Here is a 25050-nt window from a genome sequence, read left to right as displayed (position 1 = left end):
ACTTTGTTATCTCCTTTTCTTTATAATTCGCATTTTCCTTGAAAAATAATTTGTCCATAATTTTTTGCAATTTTTTAATAAAAACAATTACGTACATCTTTATTATATCAGTGACTAGAACAAATGCAAAATGTAATTAAAATATCTGAATAATGATTATTATATAATTAGTTTTAGTTTAAAATGAGATAGATGATGTATCTATCATATAAATTATTATTTTTTATATATCTATATAATATAAAACAAGAGTAAATAATATTATAATTGGATTGATTTTGACTCCCGTTCGTGACTTTATTGTCAAGTTCGCAAGAATACTCTTGATTTTTGTTAAAATTTTTTTATAAATATAATATATAATATAACAAACTCGACTTTTCTCATTTTTCGAAGCTCTTGTATCTTGTACCTGAAATAATATATATATAATTCAAAAAATACATTTAAAATTTTTGATCTTATATTACGCAAGAGAACATCTCTCCCATGAATCATTTCAGAAATAAAAAAAAGAACTGTCGCGTTAACATTCGTACTCTTAACGACGTACACATTGTGCTTTTCAAATTGTGTAAATGATTAGTAATTAATAATCACAACTGCGTAAACACACTCAAGTCGTATATATAAATGGTGATGAAAGTGTGGCGTTGGATCTTTGAAATTCTGTCCAGACCACGTTCCCCATACGGAACACTCACAATGTTACGACTCACATGGATTCTGATTTTCATCGCCGCTAGCGGTAAGTGAGATTTCATTGATATATTATTATATAAGTATACTACACTCTTGAATACTATATTTTAATTAAATTAAATACTATACTTTAATTACACGGAGCTAATTTCAAAATATACTGTAAATTCCAAACCAGAATCACATTCAGCAAAAAATTTGATTGTTCTCTCTCTTATGTTTTTTTAATTGGTTTACATTATTATAATAAATTTAAACATACAAATTACAATATATTAATTATATATTACAATATATATTTATTTAAACTATTTGTCTTGCGAGTAAAGTAAAATAAAATTATCTCTTTCTCTTTTTGTTTAAATAATAATCTTTGACGAGAGAGAAGAAAATAACTCAGTATTCGCGACAGGTATCAATGCTGAGGAAGCTGACAATAATGATGGTGATGTTGATATCAACCAGTATCCGTATCTCGTGTTGATTAAAAAAAACGGAATACCCGTGTGTTCCGGCGCGATACTTGACAAGCATCACGTCATCACGTCAGATCGATGCGTACCACCGTTCGAACATATTTGGAACATCATGAACAATATAGTCGTGGTTTGCGGTACGAGCAGTCTCAAACCAAGCGGCAAAAGTATCTTTGTAAAGGAAATGTTCTCGCAAAATCATTACGCTAATCCGCTTAACAATCCCGTCACGAGCGGCCTTGGTGTGCTTAAGGTATATTCATACTGTAATAATTAGTTTATATTTATTTATGCGCGTTTTAATTAGAATATATAAATAAAATATATATCTATATTTATATCTTAATTGATTTTTACTTTGCACAAACACACATTATCGTTATTTGTTTTCGATATATGAGACATAATTAAGTGCCACGCGTATACTTAATTTATAAAATTTGTAATATTTAAACAGGTTATTGAGAAAATTTATTCTTTTCAAGTGAAATATTAGAAATTATAAATTGGCCCACTTTCATAGCACTTTAATCGCTTAGATTAAAATAAAATATTGAAATAAAAAATAATTTTATTTAAAAAAAATAATTTTTTAGAATATTTTATATAAGTTAAGTCTTATATAAGGTATGACTACAGATTATAATTCAATAAACGATCTTCCGCAGCTTCAACACGCGTTTAAATTCGACGAAAACGTGCAGCCAATTCAACTGTTTGAAACGGAAGTACCGCTCAACACGAAATTGCAGATGGTTGGGTGGATGGTGGCCGATCGTGAAGGGAAGAAAACGGCGCATCTCAAGAAAGTCACGTTAAATACGATAAGTCGTCAAGAATGCCAGCCATTCCACAAGAAGAAGCTCAGTAATGAATTCTGCACTCGGCCGGAACCCAACAGCCAATTTTGCCAGGTAAGCGATGTAATAAGAAATATGTCGTCTCAAAGACATGAAATCGAAAATCTTTATATATTTTATATTTTTATTTTATGAATTTTTTTATCTTAAATATATCGTTCAAATACGTGAAATATCGATAAAAAACAATCGGATATAGAAATAAAAAAAACTTTTTACACAGACATTTCTAACACAAATATTTCTCTTTCTTTAATTAACTAATTAATATTAATAATTTATATTAATTAATGCTTATAAAAATAATTATTACTAAATAATAATAATTAATAAGAAATTATGTTAATAAAATATTAATTAGAATGTGTTATTTAGTAAACGTATGTTTACAAAGTGTGTGTGTGTGTGTGTATGTGTATGTGTGTGTGTGTAAAAGTTTAGTAAAACAGAAATATAGAAATTACATACTATATATATTTAACATTTATAACTATTATCTAGGGTAATAGTGGCAGTCCTTTAATTTACAAAGGCAAACTCGTCGGTGTGGCTACTTACGGTATTTCATGCAATGTTACTGCAGTTCCGGACGTACATGCCAGCATAGACGAAGAAAGTCGTGAATACCTGCAGACGATTTTAAATGAATAAAGACTTTCCATTGTTTTTATACCGTTATTAATTTTTATTTTAAGTACGAAGTTTTGGAGATAACTGATATTTGCGAACAATATTGAGAAATATTATAGATTACAAGAAACAAATCTCTGTATATGTATATACTATGCTTGTATACATATGCGATAGTAATTTCTACTGTTATATTAAAAATTACTATTGATAAATATTAATTTACAAAATTAATTTGATAAAAATAATTGTTTACATTATTAACATATATATATATATATATATATATATATATTTATTCATAGATATATATTTTATAAAAATAGAATTATATCAAATATCTCTATTTAAATATGTACTCATAAAATTACAAGATATGTGTGTGTGTGTGTGTGTGTGTGTGTGTGTGTGTGTACAAACACACACACACATATACTGCATTATATAAAAAGTCATTATTAAATATTTAAAAAATTTCTCTTTCAATAGATTACATACTATTTCCTAATTATCTCATTGTCAGAAATTTACAATTGTAGACTTAGACACATCTAGCGAGTAGAGTGTTCAAAATACTGCTGATAGCAACTTAAAACTCAAAATATTTTAGTCTAGTTCTGGTGATAGATACAAGTTGGATGACTGTAAGTGTACAGTATTCGTGTTGCATGTTCACGAATGTGTATGTAACTTGCTGGTAGCCATATAATTTGCTTTGAGAACTTTATCAAACCATTGTAAAAGGAAGGAAAAACTCAGAGAGAGCAAAAACAAAAGTTCCAACATTTCAAACTTCAACTGTAAAAACTTTACACCTCCTAGTTAATAAATAATAGCTCTGAACAGGGTCGGCTTTTAGAACTGCAAAGGTGGACGAGTTATAAAAAGAGAGACGTGAAAAATCACCTGCGGCAAAGACAAAGATTAACTTTACACAATAATGAGATATTAAATTAATCATTAAATGCAATTCAATCTTTTATATATTTTTTAAGGGGAAATTAAATTCCTTAAACAATGCAGATTATAAAATATATGCGGCCCTTTATGAGTATCGATACTGTTGATAGTTCACAACCGTTTCGTTCACAAAGAGACAATTAATTATCCCACGATAATTCAACCCTCCTTGGGGTGAATAATCGAGCTATAAGCATCTTTCGCTTACGGACGTTTGCATTATTAATAGCTACCTGTATTCACCTGTAGAACATCATTGAGTCTTCAAAGTTCTTGCACACGCGACAGTCCGTTATACAGTTCGTCGTGAATATACAATTACACCCAGAAAAAGGGAAGTTAGTCGCCTTGTATCCGCCGGTATGGATGTCTCGGCGCGTTCGGGACACGCAGGTGCGTTTTCTTTTCTCCGGGATAGTTTTCATACAGCAGCAAACACTTCTCTTTTAAATGAACAGTAAATTTTCAAAGAAAATTCCAAAACAAAAATTTAACGAATATTGAGAAAAGCGTTCTTACCTAGATAAAAAAATAAATATGTGTGCAATACATACATTGCTTTCTTCTAGATAAGAAAATTATAAATTAATCTCAATAAAATATAAGTTGATAAATTTTGTTTAAATTTTATCTTATTAATATATGGTGTTTAATTCTGGAAAACAGACTACGAATGGTTTATTACATTAAATCGAGCTTGTTTGGGACTATTGGGAATCTGGCCGGAAACGAACGATAGGAATGAACGAAGGAGATGGAAGACAAACGCGCGTGTGATTATTTTACTAACTTTAATTATCTGCACCTGTACCATTCCAACGTTCCATTCTCTCATCAGAATATGGGGCAATATTACGTCTATGATCGATAATTTACAGTACAGTTTGCCGCTTACGATGTCAACATTGAAACTCGTTCTAATGTGGCGAAAAAAGAACGGTATTTTTTAACAGATGAAACTCAAATATTATAAAATTTTAATTGCCTTGTAAAAAATGTACATTAATGCCTTGTAAAAACATTTTTTAAATTCTTTTTCTTTCTGTCAATCAAAATTTTAAGAAAAAAGAGTGGATTTATTAATATTTAATATTAATTACATAAATTTTAAGCAGCTTAATTTACAAAAAAATTAGATTTATGTAATAGATTTAAAATCACTTATTCATAATACTTTGTAGAATTCTTCAATATCAAACCTATATATTTTTTATATTATATTCCTTTTTTTAATTCTTTTTTCCGAACGTGTGTAATTCTCATTATTTTCAATATTCATAATTCTATAACATACCAATTCCAATTTATTTCCGGTAGTTCTGATACAGATTTTGAAAATGGTTGAAGAAGATTGGACAAGATTAAAGACCGAGAAAGAACGAGCAATTATGATAAAATGTGCACAAACTGCACGTCTGCTAATGATATGGGGATTCTTTGTGATGTTCGTCACATTCATTCTGGTCGTGATCTTTCCTACCTTTGGCGTGTCGTTGAGATACCTAACGAATATTACCGATCCGGGTAGATTAATGCCTCTGCAGACGTATTACATGTACAACGTAAATGACAGTCCATTTTACGAGATGACCTTCGTTCTGCAAAGCATCAGCTTAATAATAGCAGCGGCCACGTATACCAGTACGGACACCTTCATGAGCTTTCTCATCTTCCACGTGTGCGGCCAGCTCGAGAATCTCAAAGCACGTATCCTCGATCTGGAATTTAATCGCTTCGCGGGCTCTTTATCGTCCAACGTGCGAGAGCATATACGGCTTATCAGGTATCGTACATATTTGTAAAAAGAGAGAGAAAGGGAGAAATAAATTAATTTATTATAAAATTATAAAATATTTTTCATCCCATCTTTTTTCTGATTTAATTTAAGAATTTTACGTCGCATTGAAATAAATTCGTGAATTAATGATTTATTTCATTGACGGAAAGTTTATTTAACAGATTTAATTAACACATTTGCAGCTTCTGAAACAATTTCTAGCAATCATAATTTAACTTATTAATCATATGGATTTTATATAGAAATTTTGCATATATAAAATTTCTTAATTTAAAAAATTTGTCTATCATTTTTATTATAATTACAAAGTTACATAATTTAAACTATAATATATAGACTCTTTAAGGTATAAAAAAAAGGTCAGTAAAATGTAATTCATTGACGTTATTGTTTGTTAATTTTGTCTTACAGATCTATCAAACTCATTGACGATACATTTACTTTAATGCTACTTGGACTTTTAATTTATTTCGGCATGCTGTTTGCTCTGTACGGATTTTTATTTGTTACTGCAAGTATTTTTTTCTTGTATTTATACATTCTTTTACCTACAATAAAATACTAATAAACTTATAATTAAAAAAGTAAATATAAAGTTTATTTTTTTAATTATGCTATTTAAGAAAGCTCATTTGTGCTTTCTGCGCATCAAGTTTTTATTATAAAATTATCTCATAAATAAAGTAGACATAAATTATTCATAAATATAATATACGAGTAGAAAAATTCTTATAGAAATATGTTGTTATCGTTTTTATTTCAATAAACTAAATTTATTTTTAAAAATAAATTTTTGCTTTTCGAACAAAATGTTGGTTGAAACTTTATTTTAATTTAAGTTAAAACAAAATTAGAATTTAAGTATATATATATGCAGAAAGTTTCATTTTATTTAATATAGCCAATATATAAAAATAAAGAAATTTTAGAAATAAAAAGTTTTAAACAAAAATTGTTTGGTTCGAAATGAGAAAAAAATTAAGATATTAGATTGAGCTATAAGATATTTTATACCTTAAATTAACATAATTTTAAGTAAAATGAAATAATGTGAAATATCTCGTAAATTATCCAATTTATATAAATCAACTTATATAATAAAATTGGAATAGTTGCTTTTAAAACAATTAACAAATTAATTTTTGCATGATGATGGCATCTACAAACAAAATCAAATAATATCCAAATTTTTTTTCTATTATTCAAACAACTTTTTTTTAAAACATTTTTTTCTAAAATCTGGAAGATATTTGATTATATTAATTTAAATATAACACTTTTAACTTTTTAAAGCACATTTATCTGAAAATTCAAATTACGTACATTTCTTTTTGTTAAATTGCTTAGATAATGACACAAGGTCGTAATCTCTCCATTGCCCGATTAATCTACATCCTGACATCGTTTATAAATACATTCACGCATATGTGCCTTTATTGCGTGGTTGGCGAATTTTTGGTTATTCAAGTAAGTATTTTTGTGATTACATATTTTTTTAACATATCATATATCATAGATTTATATATCATAGAGTATAAAATTATCTAATTTTGTGTGACATTTATTTGAATATTTGTTTAACTTACCTTTACTTGAACGTATGTTTTGATTTTCATTGTTCATCAAGTGCAACGGAATTTACGATGCTGTTTGCCAATACAAATGGTATAACCTGGAGTCAAGGCAGACGAGAAACTTACTGACTATGATGATACAGGCTAAGAAACCGATGTATCTCACCGCAGGAAAGCTCTTTCCTATGACGATGGCTACATTCTGCGGCGTAAGATTGATTATAAGTTAATGTCATTATTATATCATGATAAAAAAATTCTCCTCATTAATAATCCGCAGAAAAAACGTAATATATATATTTGTAGATATTTTTTGCTGATATTTAAAATTATAGATTACAACTGAACAAATAGTACAATTTTTTTCTCTCACAAAATATAAAAAAATTATCTTTATAATTAAAGTTTTAAAATTTAATGGTAACAAAAATATAAATAATAATATAATATAAAGTAAATATCTAGTGCTCCAGCGAAAACTAAAGTTTTTTATAGCAATCAACAAAATTATTATAAAAATTTAGTATATGAAAATTTTTAAGAAAAAAGAAGTGTTTATTAAAAAGTTATTAACAAAAAATCTATTTGAATAACGTAATTTTTACCATGTACATTTAATAAAATATACTTTTAACAAATTCATTTATTTATATGTAGTATATCAAATATGAATCGGAAAGGGATGAAGGTTCCTCTTTCTGCACTTCCATCCCAAAAAAATAACCTAACACAACTTATTTCTGATTTTATTTAAAATCCCTCTTTCGCCCACGTTTTTAATTCTATTTATTGTATTTAGTTGTATTTAGTAAGATCATACGTAATCATGCATATCCTATATAAAATTCATACATTTAATTTTTATAATAGTTTCTAATTGCTATAAAATAAATTAGGTTTTTGCTGGAGCAACTCTTCTAAACATTTACTTAACATAAGCATCTTATGATAATATAAAAAAAGTTGTATATTAAAAGTTACATATATTAAAATAGTATTATTGTATTTATGACGTTACATATATCGATATGTAGACTTTGGAGATCAATTATATCTTATATAAAATAAATAATCAATAATACAAATGAGGAGAGGAAATAAAACAATAATTTGTAAGATTAAATTCGTAAAATATTTTTACGTAAATACTATGCTGTACGCATATTTACATAAATATATTTCATTTTAGTTATTAAAAACATCGGGCGGTTATATATCGGTCTTACTGGCACATCGTAATTGAAATGGAAACATTCATTTACAAATCCAACGTGACATCATTGTGTTATTACTTATTACAAACAAAAATTACATATATAGTCACAATACAGCTTTTACTATACTTATTATTATGACATTATATATGTAACTTATTATAAATTAATTTTATGTATTTTAATCTTTTAATGTATAAGATTATTTTTACAAAAAGTACAAGGTATGTATTCAGAAAAATTATATAAATTTCATTAAGTTTTATTAATACTTCTATGTATATAATGTAGTATTTCAAAAATAGTATTTATTTATTTACTGTGCAGTAGATAAAATAAAAAGAGTAATATAAAATACAAGATTAATGTAATGGTTCTAAAATAATCTGGATCTAAATATTGAGAGAAATGGCGATTAAAGATCAGAGAGCGTATTTCTGTTTACGAAGCTGTGTTTCACTGTACAGAAAGAAACGTTTCTTTTCCGTGTGACTTCGTGTGATTTCGACACGGCTAACAATAATTTTGTTACGCGAAAAGTCAAGTCCCTACCATAATATTATAACTCATTGTTAGTAAATTTTATGCTTAAATATCAAATTGAAACTTAAAACGGTTTATCATTATTATATACTTATCTTTCTATAAATATTTTATATACCTCTCATTCTCATATGTACAATGTTAGTTTTTAATATAGTTAACGTTTTTGATATGTACAATGTTAGTTTTTAATATAGTTAACGTTTTTGATTATAAAATATGTTTAATAATGAGAAATAAGTAATTATGCATTTAATCAAATTATTTATACCAGTTATGAAATTGCGATAATCTAATATCATAAGCACTAGCATTGAATATCATAAATGATATATGTATATATATATATATATAGTATATAAAATTAATATTACATAAAATTATCAAAACTTATTATTTTTCAATAAATTATGTATTTCTCTCTCTTAAAATCTCTCCTAAAAAATTGCAATTGCAGACTTAATGAACATGTTTAGCAAGTAGAGTGTACGAAATGATGGTATAAATAACAATTTAGGAATCAAAATGCAACAATTCTATCGATACAAGTTGAATGATAGAAAGTGTAGTTGTGTTGCATGCCAATGTTATGACTTGCTGGTATATAATTTGTTTGGAGAACTTTACCAAACCATTATGCAAGGAAAGAAAAAAATTCAGAGACAGCAAAAGCAAAAGTTTCGACATTTCAAACTTCAACTGTAAAAACTTTACGGCTTCTAGTTCTAATCAATAATTACTCTATACACAGGGTCGGTTTTAAAAACTTCAACAGTGATAAAGTAATAAAGAAAGAGAAAGAGAGAGACGAGAAAGGTCTGTGTCAAAGAATTAATTTTACATAATTATAAGATATTAAATTAATCTTTAACATCAATTCAATTTTTTTGGTGTCTTTTATATATTTCCATAAAAATATTAATTATATTTTTTGAAAGAAATTAAATTCTTTAAACACACATACAACGCAGTGTGAATAAATGTTCTTAGTAAATTTTAAAACTTGCTACAAAATTTGTCGATTTGCAAAATATATTTGATACATAAAAGTAAATGCGGTCCTGGGTGATATGTGTATGTGCCCTTTCTTTTGCAGAAAGACAATTAATGATTCCGCCGCAATTCTACCCTCCTTGGGGTGAATAATCGAGCTACAAGCATCTTTCGCTTACGGACATTTGCATTATTAATAACTACCTGTATTCACCTGTAGAACATCATTGAGTCTTCAAAGTTCTTGCACACGCGACAGTCCGTTATATAGTTCGTCGTGAATATACGATTACACCCAGAAAAAGGGAAGTTAGTCACCTCGTATCCACCGGTATGGATGTCTCGGCGCGTTCGGGACACGCAGGTGCGTTTTCTTTTCTCCGGGATAGTTTTCATACAGCAGCAAAAACTTCTCTTTTGAATGAACAGTAAATTTTCAAACAAATTTCCAAAATAAAAATTTAACGAACATTGAGGAAAGCGTTCTTACTTAGATAAAAAATAAATATGTATGCAATACATACGTTGCTTTCTTCTAGATAAAAAAATTATAAATTAATCTCAATAAAATATAAGTTGATGAATTTTAAATTTTATCTTATTAATATATGGTGTTTAATTCTGGAAAACAGACTACGAATGGTTTGTTACATTAAATCGAGCTTGTTTGGAATTATTGGGAATCTGGCCGGAAACGAACGATAGGAATGAACGAAGGAGATGGATGACAAACGCGCGTGTGATTATTTTACTAACTTTAATTATCTGCACCTGTACCAATCCAACTTTTCATTCTCTCATCAGAACATGGGGCGATATCACGTCTATGATCGATAACTTGCAGTACAGTTTGCCGCTTACGATATCAATGTTGAAATTTGTTTTAATGTGGCGAAATAAAAACGGTATCTTTTTTTAACAGAAAAAACTAATAAATTATAATATCTTATATTTATTATTTAAATTTTAAAAAAATGCATAAGGAAAAGGATATTCTTTAAATTTTTTTTCTGTCAATCAAAATTTTGAAAAAAAAAGAAAAAGTTGTTACTATTCTCATGATATTAATTATATAAATTTTATAAAAGCTTATTTTACAATAAAATTTATTATATACAAAAAATTAAATTTATATAAATTTAGAATCACATATTCACATTACTTTCTGAAAATCTTTAAAATCAAATTTATATATTTTCTTATATTATATTCATATTATATATATTTTTTAATTCTTTTCCGAACATGTGTAATTCTTATTATTTTCAATATAATTCTATAACATAATAATTCCAATTTATTACGGATAGTTCTGATGCTGATTTTGAAAATGGTTAAAGAAGACTGGATGAGATTAAAGACCGAGAAAGAACGAGCAATTATGATAAAATGTGCACAAATTTCACGTCTGATAATGATATGGGGATGCTTCTTAATGGTCTTATCGTTCACCCTGGTTGTGATCTTTCCTACCTTTGGCGTGTCGTTGAGATACCTGACGAATATTACCGATCCGGGTAGATTAATGCCATTGCAGACGTATTACATGTACAACGTAAATAACAGTCCGTTATACGAGATGACCTTTGTTCTGCAAAGCATCAGCTTAATAATAGCAGCGGCCACGTATACCGGTACGGACACCTTCATGAGCTTTCTCATCTTTCACGTGTGCGGCCAGCTCGAGAACCTCAAAGCGCGTATACTCAATCTGGAATTTAATCGCTTCGCGGACTCCCTGTCGTCCAACGTGCGAGAACATATACGGCTTATCAGGTATCGTATATATTTGTAAAAAGAGAGAGAAAGGGAGAAATAAATTAATTTATTATAAAATTATAAAATATTTTTCATCCCATCTTTTTTCTGATTTAATTTAAGAATTTTACGTCGCATTGAAATAAATTCGTGAATTAATGATTTATTTCATTGACGGAAAGTTTATTTAACAGATTTAATTAACACATTTGCAGCTTCTGAAACAATTTCTAGCAATCATAATTTAACTTATTAATCATATGGATTTTATATAGAAATTTTGCATATATAAAATTTCTTAATTTAAAAAATTTGTCTATCATTTTTATTATAATTACAAAGTTACATAATTTAAACTATAATATATAGACTCTTTAAGGTATAAAAAAAAGGTCAGTAAAATGTAATTCATTGACGTTATTGTTTGTTAATTTTGTCTTACAGATCTATCAAACTCATTGACGATACATTTACTTTAATGCTACTTGGACTTTTAATTTATTTCGGCATGCTGTTTGCTCTGTACGGATTTTTATTTGTTACTGCAAGTATTTTTTTCTTGTATTTATACATTCTTCTACCTACAATAAAATACTAATAAACTTATAATTAAAAAAGTAAATATAAAGTTTATTTTTTTAAATATGCTATTTAAGAAAGCTCATTTGTGCTTTCTCTGCGCATCAAGTTTTTATTATAAAATTATCTCATAAATAAAGTAGACATAAATTACTCATAAATATAATATACGAGTAGAAAAATTCTTATAGAAATATGTTGTTATCGTTTTTATTTCAATAAACTAAATTTATTTTTAAAAATAAATTTTTGCTTTTCGAACAAAATGTTGGTTGAAACTTTATTTTAATTTAAGTTAAAATAAATTAGAATTTAAGTATATGTATATATATATATATATATATATATATATATGCAGAAAGTTTCATTTTATTTAATATAGCCAATATATAAAAATAAAGAAATTTTAGAAATAAAAAGTTTTAAACAAAAATTGTTTGGTTCGAAATGAGAAAAAAATTAAGATATTAGATTGAGCTATAAGATATTTTATACCTTAAATTAACATAATTTTAAGTAAAGTGAAATAATGTGAAATATCTCGTAAATTATCCAATTTATATAAATCAACTTATATAATAAAACTGGAATAGTTGCTTTTAAAACAATTAACAAGTTAATTTTTGCATGATGATGGCATCTACAAACAAAATCAAATAATATCCAAATTTTTTTCTATTATTCAAACAACTTTTTTTTTAAAACATATTTTTCTAAAATATCTGGAAGATATTTGATTATATTAATTTAAATATAACACTTTTAACTTTTTAAAGCACATTTATCTGAAAATTCAAATTACGTACATTTCTTTTTGTTAAATTGCTTAGATAATGACACAAGGTCGTAATCTCTCCATTGCCCGATTAATCTACATCCTGACATCGTTTATAAATACATTCACGCATATGTGCCTTTATTGCGTGGTTGGCGAATTTTTGGTTATTCAAGTAAGTATTTTTGTGATTACATATTTTTTTACATATCATATATCATAGATTTATATATCATAGAGTATAAAATTATCTAATTTTGTGTGACATTTATTTGAATATTTGTTTAACTTACCTTTACTTGAACGTATGTTTTGATTTTCATTGTTCATCAAGTGCAACGGAATTTACGATGCTGTTTGCCAATACAAATGGTATAACCTGGAGTCAAGGCAGACGAGAAACTTACTGACTATGATGATACAGGCTAAGAAACCGCTGTATCTCACCGCAGGAAAGCTCTTTCCTATGACGATGGCTACATTCTGCGGCGTAAGATTGATTATAAGTTAATGTCATTATTATATCATGATAAAAAAATTCTCCTCATTAATAATCCGCAGAAAAAACGTAATATATATATTTGTAGATATTTTTTGCTGATATTTAAAATTATAGATCACAATTGAACAAATAGTACAATTTTTTCTATCACGAAGTATTAAAAAATTATCTTTATGATTAAAGTTTTAAAATTTTATAGTAACAATATAAATATTAATAAAATATAAATATTAGTAAAATATAAATATTAATATAACATAAATGTTTAATAGTAGTGCTCCAGTAAAATACTTAGTTTTTTATAAATCTCCAAAACTATTATAAAAATAAATTTTATAAAAGGGACTTTTTAGAAAGGAACAAGTCTTTATTAAAAAGTTATTAACAAAAAAGCCTATGATTTGAGTAAAATGTAATTTTCTAACATCATGTACATTTAATAAAGCGTACTCTTAGCAGATTTATTTATTTATGTGTTAGTAAATTAAATATGCATCGGAAAAAGATAAAGGTTCCTCTCCCTGCACTTCACTCCAAAAGAAATAACCTAATACAATTTATTTCTGATTTTATTTAAAATTTTTCTTCTGCCCACGTTTATAATTCTATTTATTGTATTTAGTTATATTTAGTAAGTTAATATCGTAATCATGCATATTCTACATAAAATTCATACATTTAATTTTTATAATAGTTTCTAATTGCTATAAAATAAATTAGGTTTTTGCTGGAGCAACTCTTCTAAACATTTACTTAACATAAGCATCTTATGATAATATAAAAAAAGTTGTATATTAAAAGTTACATATATTAAAATAGTATTATTGTATTTATGACGTTACATATATCGATATGTAGACTTTGGAGATCAATTATATCTTATATAAAATAAATAATCAATAATACAAATGAGGAGAGGAAATAAAACAATAATTTGTAAGATTAAATTCGTAAAATATTTTTACGTAAATACTATGCTGTACGCATATTTACATAAATATATTTCATTTTAGTTATTAAAAACATCGGGCGGTTATATATCGGTCTTACTGGCACATCGTAATTGAAATGGAAACATTCATTTACAAATCCAACGTGACATCATTATGTTATTATTGTATTATTATTACAAATAAAAATTATATATATAATCATAGTAAAGCTTTTACTATACATGTTATTATAACATCATATATGTAACTTATTATAAATTAATTTTATGTATTTTAATCTTTTAATGTGTAAAAATTTTTTTACAAGAAGTACAATGCATGTATTCAGAAAAATTGTATAAATTTTATTAAGTTTTATTAATATTCTTATACAGGGTGGCCCATTTTAATCCATCCAGTCGAATATCTCAAAAACCAAGCCCGGGAGAGAAAAATGTTTCAGGCAAAAGTTATTTGGTTTCGAGGGGTTAAGAGGGTACCATTGGTTTGACTTTGAAGAGTTATTTGAAGATCACATGAACGTCATGTTTAATTTTTTAAATAGGACACCCTATATATTATTGCATATTCTTGTAGCTCATCTCGAGAGCTTTCCAAAACACTATAATCAAATGTTTTTTCGTGAAGTACTTTTCGAGTTATAAGGCTTCAAAGTTGCAATATTTTGACATAAAGTACAAGATATCTGGTAAAATATTCATTTATCGATATTTTTACCCTAATACTTTTTATGCACAGAATAATGAGACAAATCAATTGGCGTAATTAAAACACATAATTATGTTAAAGTAAAAATGTGTAACTGCTTGTTGCAAATTCAGATCTTTTCTACCATCTTATGGCCTCCTCGAAATCATAAAACTTTTGTCTGAGACATTTTTCTCTAAAATGCTTTGTTTCCAAAATAATTGCGTGGATTAAAGTGACTCACCCTGCATATATATATATATATACATACATATATATATATATATATAATATAAAATTAATATTACATAATATACAATTTTATTATTTTTCAAGATTATGTATTTCTTTTTCTTAAAATCTTTTTTAAAAAATTGCAATTACAGACTTAATAAACATGTCATCAGCAAGTAGAATGTTCGAAATAAGGTGCCAATAACAATTTAGGAATCAGCATATTATAATTCTACTAATACAAGTTGGATGATAGTGAATGATAGTTGTGTTGCATGCGGATGTGTATGACTTGCTGGTATATAATTTGCTTGGAAAACTTTATAAAACCATAGTGAAAGGAAAGAAAAAAATTCAGAGACAGCAAAAACAAAAGTTTCCACATTTCAAACTTCAACTGTAAAAACTTTACGGCTTCTAGTTAATCAATAATTACTCTATACACAGGGTCGGTTTTAAAAACTTTAATAGTGATAAAGTAATAGAGAAAGAGAAAGAGAGACGAGAAAGGTCTGTGTCAAAGAATTAACTTTACATTGTTGTAAGATATGTAATTAATCAATTTAATTTTGTCTTTTACATATTTTTATAAAAATATTAATTATATTTTTTGAAAGAAATTAAATTCTTTAAACACACACACACACACACACACACACACACACACAATGCAGTGTAAATAAATGTTTTTAGTAAATCCTAAAACTTGCTGCCAAATTTGTCGATTTGCAAAATATATTTGATACATAAGTAAATGCAACCCTGAGTGATACATGTATGTGTATGCGTCGATGCTGTCAAGAGCTCGCAGCCCTTTCTTTCGCAGAGAGACGATTAATTATCCCGCAACAATTCTACCCTCCTTGGGGTGAATAATCGAGCTATAAGCATCTTTTGCATTATTGATAATAGCTACCTGTATTCACCTAACCTGTAGAAGATCGTTGAGTCTCGAAAGTTTCTGCACACGCGACAGTTCAAACCCTCTTATACAGATCGTCGGTTGTATCTGTAAAAGAGGGAAATCAGTCGCCTCATATCCGCCGATATGGATATTTCGAAGCATTTGGGACATGCAGGTGCTTTTTTTTCAAAATAGTGGCAAAAACTTTCTTTTGAATGAACCGTGAATTTTCAAATAATATTCCTAAATAAATGCTGAGAAATATAATAAACGTGTAGGAAAACACTCTTATAAAGATAAAACATAAATATGTATTCCATACACATGCTGTTTCTCTCTAGATAAAAAAATCATAATCAATTAATCTCACTATCAAGTGAAATATAATAATTTTGCTAATGAATTTTATTTAAATTTTATCGAAATCTTTTTAATATATCGTGTTTATTTCTGTGAAAATAGACTACGAATTCTTTATTACATTAAATCGAGCTTGCTTGAAACTACTGGGGATCTGGCCGGAACCGGATGAAAGAAATGGACGAACAAAGTGGGTGATGAATACGCGTGTGTTTACTATATTAATCATAATTGTCTGGAGCACTCTCATTCCAACTCTCCATTGCCTCATCAGAATATGGGGCAACATTACATCTATGATCGATAATTTGCAATACAGTCTGCCGATACTGATAGCAATAATGAAACTTGTTCTAATGTGGCACAAGAAAAACGGTATTTTTTAAAATGAATAAAACTCTTATATTATAACATTTTAAATTGATAAAAAAAGACATACAGAAGAAAAATTCTTTCAAATCATTTTCTTTATATTCTATTAATTAAAATTTTGAGAAGAAAAAAAAATCCGTTAATTTTCAACATTGATTATATAAATTTTATAAAAAAGTTTTACAATAAGATTTATTATATACGATAAGATTTACATAATCAGATTTAGAATTATTGTTTATTCACAATTTATAAATTCTATCTTCAATATCAAATTTATATTTTTTTAAATATTCTTTATTTTCATTTTTTTTCCAAATATGAGAAATTTTCACTATTTTTAATATTTATTATTGTGTAATCATATTTCTAATCCCTTTTCAATAGTTCTGAAACCGATATTAAAAATGGTTAAAGAAGACTGGACGAGATTGAAGACCGAGAAAGAACGAGCGATTATGGTAAGATGTGCACAAATTGCACGTCTGATAATGATATGGGGATGTTTCATAATGGTCCTGTCGTTCATCCTTATCGTGATCTTTCCCTGTTTCGGCATATCTGTGAGATACTTGACGAATATTACCGATCCGGGTAGATTAATGCCATTGCAGACGTATTACATGTACAACGTAAATAACAGTCCGTTATACGAGGTGATCTTCGTTCTGCAAGGCTTCAGCTTGATGACAGCCGGAATGATATACAGTGGTACGGATACTTTTATGGGATTTCTTGTCTTCCACGTATGCGGTCAGCTTGAGAATCTCAAAGCGCGTATCCTCAGTCTGGGATTTAATCGCTTCGAGGATTCTCTATCGTCCAATGTGCGAGAACATATACGTCTTATCAGGTTTCGTATATGTATATTGTAAAGAAAAAGAGAAAAATAAATTAATTTACTATAAAATTGTAGAATTTTCTTCAACGCATTACATTTTCTTTTTTACTAATTTAATCTAAGAACTCGTGTCACATTGAAATAAATTCGTGAATTACTGGCAACAGACTTCAGGAAAATTTATTTAACAAGTTTCATTGACACATTTGTAATTTCTAAAACAATTTTTAGAAATCATAATTTAACTGATTATTATATAAATTGTGCAAAAAATTGTATGAGTTTTGAATTAAAAAAATTTTTTCTGCTATTTTTACTAGAAGTTTCTTCTTACAAAATTACGTAATTTTATCTGTATTTATATTTCGGTATTTATATTTCAAAAAACAAAAGAAAGAATAAACATAAAGTAAAATATAATACTCATTAACGTTTTTGTTTATTAACTTTCTCTTACAGATCTGTTAAAGTCATTGATGATACGTTTACTTTAATGCTGCTTGGACTACTAATTTATTTTGGCATACTTTTTGCTCTGTACGGATTTTTATTTGTTACTGCAAGTATTGTTTCTTGTCTTTGTTCGTTTTCCCATCTACAATAAGAAACTAATAAAGTTACGATTAGAACTGTAAATATGTTTTATTTTTCTAATTAAACCAATTAAGATAGAGACTCACTTATTTTCTCTGCAAGTTTTTTATTATAAATTTATCATAAATAATAAAACATAGATATAATGTATTTTGGAAAATTACGAATAAAATATAGAAATAAAAAGATTCTCATAAAATTACTATCCTTTTTATTTTAACTATAAACTAAAATTTTGTCTGAAAGCTAATTTTTCCTTTCTGAACATGAATGCTTGTTAAAAATTTATTTTAATTTAATCGATCTGATTAAATCAATTAATATATGTATATATCTTTCAAAAAATATCGGAAAACTTTAATTATGTTTGCTAAATTGCTTAGATAATGATTCAAGGTCGCAATCTCTCCATTGGCCGATTAATTTTCATCCTGACGTCGTTTATGAATACATTCACGCATATGTGCCTTTACTGCGTGGTAGGGGAATTTTTAGTTATTCAAGTAAGTACTTTCCTTATTTACATTTCTTTTACGATTTATATATCATAGAGTATAAAATTATCTAATTATGTGTGACACTTGAATAATTCTAAACTTACTTGAATTGCTAAACTTATCTCAACTTGAACGTATGTTTTGATTGTTTTCACTATTTATCAAGTGCGACGGAATTTATATGGCTGTTTATCAGTGCAAGTGGTATAACTTGAAGCCAAGTCAAGCGAGAAATCTACTGATTATGATGATACAGGCCAAAAAACCGCTATACCTCACTGCAGGAAAGCTCTTTCCTATGACAATGTCTACATTTTGCGGCGTAAGACCAACTCTAAATTAATATCACTGTTCGCGATAAAGAAATTCCCCATTAACATTTTGTAAAAAAAATATATTTATTTATTTAAATATATATTTAAAAAAAAATATATATATATATTTAATATATGTATATTAAGTAAATATATTCTACAAATATTTAAATAAAAATATTAAATATGTATACATTTTTTAAAATAAATGCAAAACAAAATATTCAAGATATTTTACTGATATTTTAAATTATAGATTATTGTATGACGTTACACATATCAATATTTATATATTTTCTATATTCTATATTTTCAATCTTAATAAATCAATCTTAATAAATAATTAATAATGCAAATGGGGAGAAGAAAAAAAACAATAATTTATATAAGATTTTGTAAATTCGTAAAATATTTCTACGTAAATATTATATTATATACATATTTACATAAATATATTTTATTTTAGTTATTAAAAACATCGGGTGGTTATATATCGGTCTTACTGGCACATCGTAATTGAAATGGGAACATTCATTTACAAATCCAACATTATTATTATTGATACAAACAAAAATTACATCATTAGAATAAAGCTTTCGCTATACTTATTATTATAACTTATATGTACTTTATTATAAATTAATTTCAATGTATATTAACATTTTAATGTGTTAAAATTTTTTTCATAACAAGAACAATTTATGTATATGACGAAAAATATAATAATTTAATTTACTTTTTTGCTACAATTATATGTATATATACATATGTATATTATGTACAGAAAACATTATTACTATTTATCATATATTATGTAAAATGTTTAGAATAAAACAGCCAGATCTAATCGTTTCGACATATGTTGTTAAGATCATTATACTGATTGTAACTATCAAAAAATTTTAGCTATTTCAGCTGTCGCACATTGTTTATTAAAAACTTGTAAACAAGAAAACTTCATAAATTACACAAAATTTTCTGAACAAAAGAAAGCTTGAAATCGATACTTGCACATTTAAATTCTCTATGTAAATATTTAATAATAAATAGCTTAATTAGTTCTGTCTCTCCCTTGCTTACATAATTACTATAAATAAATAAATAAATTTGCTAAAAGTACGTTCTATTAAATATATATATAATGTCCGAAAATTATATATAATTGGAAAAACTTTTTAATAAACAGCGATGGTTAAAACTTTTTTATGATTATTCAGGATAGTGACCTTATAATATGTGCATGACGTCCAAACATATTTGCTTGTATAAGAAACGATCAAAATATGATATTCACACTTATTGTTAGACATAAGCTATGATAATATAGCCATCTCTCATGACACAGCACACGCACTGATAATCATGTATATCCAGAGCTTATAGTCTGTAGTCTATAGTCGAATGTATAATTTCGTCGGAACGTGATGAAAAAAACAATTGTTTAGAAGTTGAGGAAGGATCAGTTTGGAAAAACTTTCACATCCCTTGTTGAATAATTTCCCTCACAGTTTCAATGAATCATTAATAAGGAGAGCAGAGCAGGATCGGTTTTACAATTTTTAGCTAGAAATTTCCATCCAAAAGTGCAAAAAGCTCTCATCATCAAAGAAAGTCATTCCACGCATATAAACAATATATTCAAAATAAGATTGCAATAAACCGCAATTATTGATATAGTAATTTGAATCTTTAGATTTATAATTCCATTATATGTATACATATTTATGTATATTTTTTAAATCGTATTTTATATATATTTTATATGATCTATAATCAGTTAGAAAATAGTACGCAATTTAATCGTAATTTTAAATCTATCTTCAAATAACAATTGCTTAGGTCGCAAGTTTTATTTTCACGTACAGCCCTGCGTCTATATTTCTCGTTCGCATTTTTGCTATTAATTTCCCCATTACAATCGTAAGGCTATAAACATCGCCTAACTTCTCTTTACGGACGAATTATTGATGTACCATCATACATGTACATCTACAGAAGAATGTAACATTAACCGTAGCGAATTTTTTGTCTCACGCACGATCTACCACCACTCTAAATAAGAAGGAAGAGCCCTTCAGTTTCTTCGCAGATGTCAATATGGATACATCAAAACATTCATCGGTATATGCAGGTGTTCATTTTTTCTCAATTGATTTGATTAGACAAGCTCATCGACAAATATATGTACACTTGAGTTATTTTCTATAACGTGAGATTTTATTGTAAATGCGAGCTGAACTTGAGCATGGACTTTTGGAAATTCACTCTATTTATCTTTCTAAAATTTACACAGAATAACGATCTTATATTTTTTTATATACATACGATTATTAAGACTATAATATAATAATATTAATGTTAATTAATATTCATTAAGATTAATATTTTATCTCGAACAATATACATGCCATATTTTTTTCTTTTTATATTTAATGTAGGTTTTTATAATTACATATATGCTTTGATCTAACGAGATCCGACTTATCTTTCTGCAAATGTGAATACGTAAAGCAAATATAAATATTTATCAGAGAAAATAAAAAATTAAAATATATATATATATATATAAATAATGTATGTACATAAAACAATTTTTAATGTGTTGAATAGGATGATGTGATTTTAATGAAATTTTTTGTTCGCATTTTTTTAAATTACAAGTGCAGATTACGAATGGGCCATCAAATTAAATCGAACGTGCTTGAAGATGTTGGGCCTTTGGCCGAAGAATAATGAAACCAAATGGGAGAAATTAATGACAAACGGACGCGTAATTGTTTTGCTAAACATAGGAATCTGGTTCTGTATCATTCCGACTGTGCATTCGTTGCTCAAAATATGGGGCGATATAATGTCGATGATCGATAATCTGAATTACACCTTGCCACTTACAATGGCGATGATAAAGTTCTTCATCATGTGGCATAAAAAGAAAGGTAAAGTATATTTGTACATCGAAAACACGATTTTTTTTCTCGATATTTATTTATCTCAAGAACAAATGCGCAATTGTGACGCACATAGTCCTACTGTTTTTAGATATTCTACCGCTTCTAAACATGATTAAATATGATTGGCTGAAACCTAAGACAGTGCAGGAGAGGAATGTTATGATAAATCGAGCGCGACTCGCGTGCAATTTTACGATATTCGGATACTTTATAATGTTATTGGCCTTGGTTTTACCTTCGACTCTTCCTATTTTCGGCAGTTCGTTAAGATACCTGACGAATAAGACTGATCCGGGTAGATTGATGCCAATACAAACGTATTATATTTATGATCAAGATAAGAGCCCACTTTATGAGATAACTTACGCCTTGCAAACTATCAGCATGTCTCTGTTTGCCGCTGTATACACTGGTACTGATTGTTTCTTAAGTCTGCTGGTTTTCCACGTGTGCGGTCAGCTGGAGAATCTCAAGGCGCGTGTTATCAATCTCGATAAGTTTAATAATTTCGATAGCGTTCTGTCCCGCAACATACAGGATCATATACGTCTTATCAGGTTAAGCATCGATAATACTGAAGAATTTTGTTTGCATATTTTTTTACCTTGCCTATATAATATCATAACATTGTAAAATTTTGTAGTTGAAATGTCTCGAATGTTGCGAATTCTTTTTGCCACAAAATTAAAGACTTTATATGAAGCTAATTTACGATAGAAATAATTAATCATTTTTTTAAATGTTTAATATTAGTAGAATGATATTTAGTACAATATTAGTTAAAATGATAAAGATCTCTTTTAATTTGACTGTTGTAGAAATTCTTTTATAAGAATCCTTCTATTTCGTATCTTTCATAAAAATAATATAATAACATAATTAAAATACTCATCTGATATTGTTTTCTTTAATAATTTCCTTTTACAGATCAATCAATACCATTGATGATATATTCACCCTGATGCTACTTGGAGCACTTTTTTACTTTGGTTTACTATTCGCTATTTATGGTTTTTTATTCGGTACTGTAAGTATTGTTTTTTTTAACTCAATTTATGTAACCTTTTGTTCAGAGAGAGAGAGAGAGAGAGAGAGAGAGAGAGAGAGAGAGAGAGATTCTTTATATGTGTTATTTACAATTAAGGGCATTTGTCTAGATATACATATATTTAACAAATCATATTTTTAACAGAAACATTTTCAAAAATTATTTAAGAAGAATTTAATAATTTTTATATTTTTTTGTTATTTCTGAAATTTTACATTTTAAAAGAGTTTTAAAAATAAGAGTAAGAAATTTAAAAAATAGAATAAATGTAAATATTAATATTTTTAATTTTAAATATTTTATTTTATTTTAATATATTGTTAAAAAATATACATATATTGTATAAACTAATAATATATTAGTTTTATAAATATTTTTAATATTGAATAAATATTATAATAATATATTTAATATTAAACAATAACTATAAATGTGTATATCTCTTATTTCAATATTATACTAAAACGTTATAAGTTATAATATAAGTGATAATAATATAACATAAAATGGCATTAATATAATTCATCATATTAGTATATAGAAGAGTTTTAGGAGCCTCTGAAATGCAATATTGTGTAGCCAATCTTCTTCATATTCGGAATAAAATATAATAAAAATAAATTATATATATAAGTATTGATCTGGTTTAGGCGATGACTCAACATGGCGATATCTCCACACTACGTTTAACTTTCATCATGACATCATTTGTTAATATATTTGCGCATACATGTCTCTACTGCATCGTAGGAGAAATTTTGGTCACGCGAGTAAGTACGATACTGTTTGCTATAATCTTACTACAAAGACAGCAAAATATGAATTGTGATGTTAATTAAGATTTTCTGCCGATAACGAGTCTTGATTGATTTAACATGCAATTTTATTGCATATGACTGCTCTGTTTGTCAAGTGCGAGGGAGTTTACGAGGCCGTATGCGAGCTTAAATGGTATACATTGGGTTCGAAAAAAGCAAAAAACTTATTGATGATAATGATTTGCGCCAAACCATTGTATCTTACCGCAGGAAAAGTTTTCCCTATGACAATGGCTACATTTTGTAATGTAAATAAGCTAAAACAATTCTTTATTTATAAAACTTGATATAAAAAATATTCCACCAAAAATAAAATTATTATAAATTCAATATTCTCTACTAGAAAATATGGATAAATCTATAACACAATTTATATTAATTGTATATACTAATATTATATAAATTAGATAATATTAAAAATATGAAAAACATTAAATAATGAATATTTAATCATTGGATTGTAACCTCAACAAGACACAAAGAGCTAAAAATAAATTATCATTAATAATTAAAATATAATATATTCAATGTCATATTGTATAATGTAAATATTGTATATGTTTCAGTTGTTAAAAACATCGGGTGGTTATATATCGGTCTTGCTGGCCCATCGAGACTAAATCGAGAATAAATCGAGAAAAACGAAAAATTCCGACAATGATTTTGAGGCACTGCGAGACTTGACGAGAATAATATGTTTATATACTTGATATCCATATTTGTGATAAATAAGATTTTTACTTATATCTTTATAAATACAATACATTTATAAACTAATCAATATGTATTCTAATATCGTTTTATTATTGAAAATTTCAACAAAATAGTTTTTCATAGAACATACTTATGATAAATAATTTATGATTTATGATGATTAATTTATTCCTCACAAATTAGTAAACGTGTTGATTTATAACAAACTGATATACATAATGAGTCATTTTAATGTCCCCATTTAAATATCTTTTTTACGCTTTTTAGAGAAAAATGTTTCGAACAAAAGTTGTTTGGTTTCAAAGAGAAAAAAAAAATAAGGATATTAGTTTGACCTATGGTGTCGGGGTTACATAAAAGTCAACCTAGTTTTTTTTTTAATGGAACTATCCTAATTTT

The 25050-nt window shown here is 26.9% G+C and overlaps 5 protein-coding genes across 5 annotated transcripts; all 5 read left to right on the top strand.

Annotated features, from left to right (window-relative positions):
- Positions 1–682: 682 nt before the first annotated feature.
- On the top strand, positions 683–2763 carry LOC140667877 (chymotrypsin-2-like). The gene is made up of 4 exons (XM_072896189.1): positions 683–748; positions 1115–1431; positions 1847–2092; positions 2540–2763. Exons 1-4 carry the CDS (start codon positions 706–708, stop codon positions 2687–2689), a joined length of 756 nt encoding a protein of 251 aa, XP_072752290.1. The 5' UTR covers positions 683–705; the 3' UTR covers positions 2690–2763.
- An 800-nt stretch (positions 2764–3563) lies between these two features.
- LOC140667876 (odorant receptor Or2-like) lies at positions 3564–8315 on the top strand. Its single transcript, XM_072896188.1, has 7 exons — positions 3564–4021; positions 4295–4567; positions 4946–5411; positions 5838–5937; positions 6774–6893; positions 7054–7209; positions 8190–8315. Exons 1-7 carry the CDS (start codon positions 3991–3993, stop codon positions 8241–8243), a joined length of 1200 nt encoding a protein of 399 aa, XP_072752289.1. The 5' UTR covers positions 3564–3990; the 3' UTR covers positions 8244–8315.
- A 1669-nt stretch (positions 8316–9984) lies between these two features.
- On the top strand, positions 9985–14465 carry LOC140667875 (odorant receptor Or2-like). The gene is made up of 7 exons (XM_072896186.1): positions 9985–10114; positions 10383–10655; positions 11061–11526; positions 11953–12052; positions 12918–13037; positions 13197–13352; positions 14378–14465. The coding sequence occupies exons 1-7, from the start codon at positions 10084–10086 to the stop codon at positions 14429–14431; spliced, it is 1200 nt and encodes a 399-aa protein (XP_072752287.1). The 5' UTR covers positions 9985–10083; the 3' UTR covers positions 14432–14465.
- Positions 14466–16286: 1821 nt separating this feature from the next.
- On the top strand, positions 16287–19695 carry LOC140667652 (uncharacterized). The gene is made up of 6 exons (XM_072895788.1): positions 16287–16317; positions 16605–16877; positions 17262–17701; positions 18693–18812; positions 18973–19128; positions 19587–19695. Exons 1-6 carry the CDS (start codon positions 16287–16289, stop codon positions 19638–19640), a joined length of 1074 nt encoding a protein of 357 aa, XP_072751889.1. The 3' UTR covers positions 19641–19695.
- Positions 19696–21189: 1494 nt separating this feature from the next.
- On the top strand, positions 21190–24627 carry LOC140667802 (odorant receptor 43a-like). Its single transcript, XM_072896064.1, has 7 exons — positions 21190–21251; positions 21787–22056; positions 22160–22628; positions 22999–23098; positions 23770–23889; positions 24033–24185; positions 24504–24627. The coding sequence occupies exons 1-7, from the start codon at positions 21218–21220 to the stop codon at positions 24555–24557; spliced, it is 1200 nt and encodes a 399-aa protein (XP_072752165.1). The 5' UTR covers positions 21190–21217; the 3' UTR covers positions 24558–24627.
- The last annotated feature ends 423 nt before the right edge of the window (positions 24628–25050 follow it).

The sequence above is a fragment of the Anoplolepis gracilipes genome, chromosome 7 (genome assembly GCF_047496725.1).
Source record: "Anoplolepis gracilipes chromosome 7, ASM4749672v1, whole genome shotgun sequence".
In the NCBI taxonomy this organism is placed as follows: domain Eukaryota; kingdom Metazoa; phylum Arthropoda; class Insecta; order Hymenoptera; family Formicidae; genus Anoplolepis; species Anoplolepis gracilipes.
The sequence above is the reverse complement of the archived record's forward strand: the minus strand, read 5'-3'. Positions and strand labels throughout refer to the sequence as shown.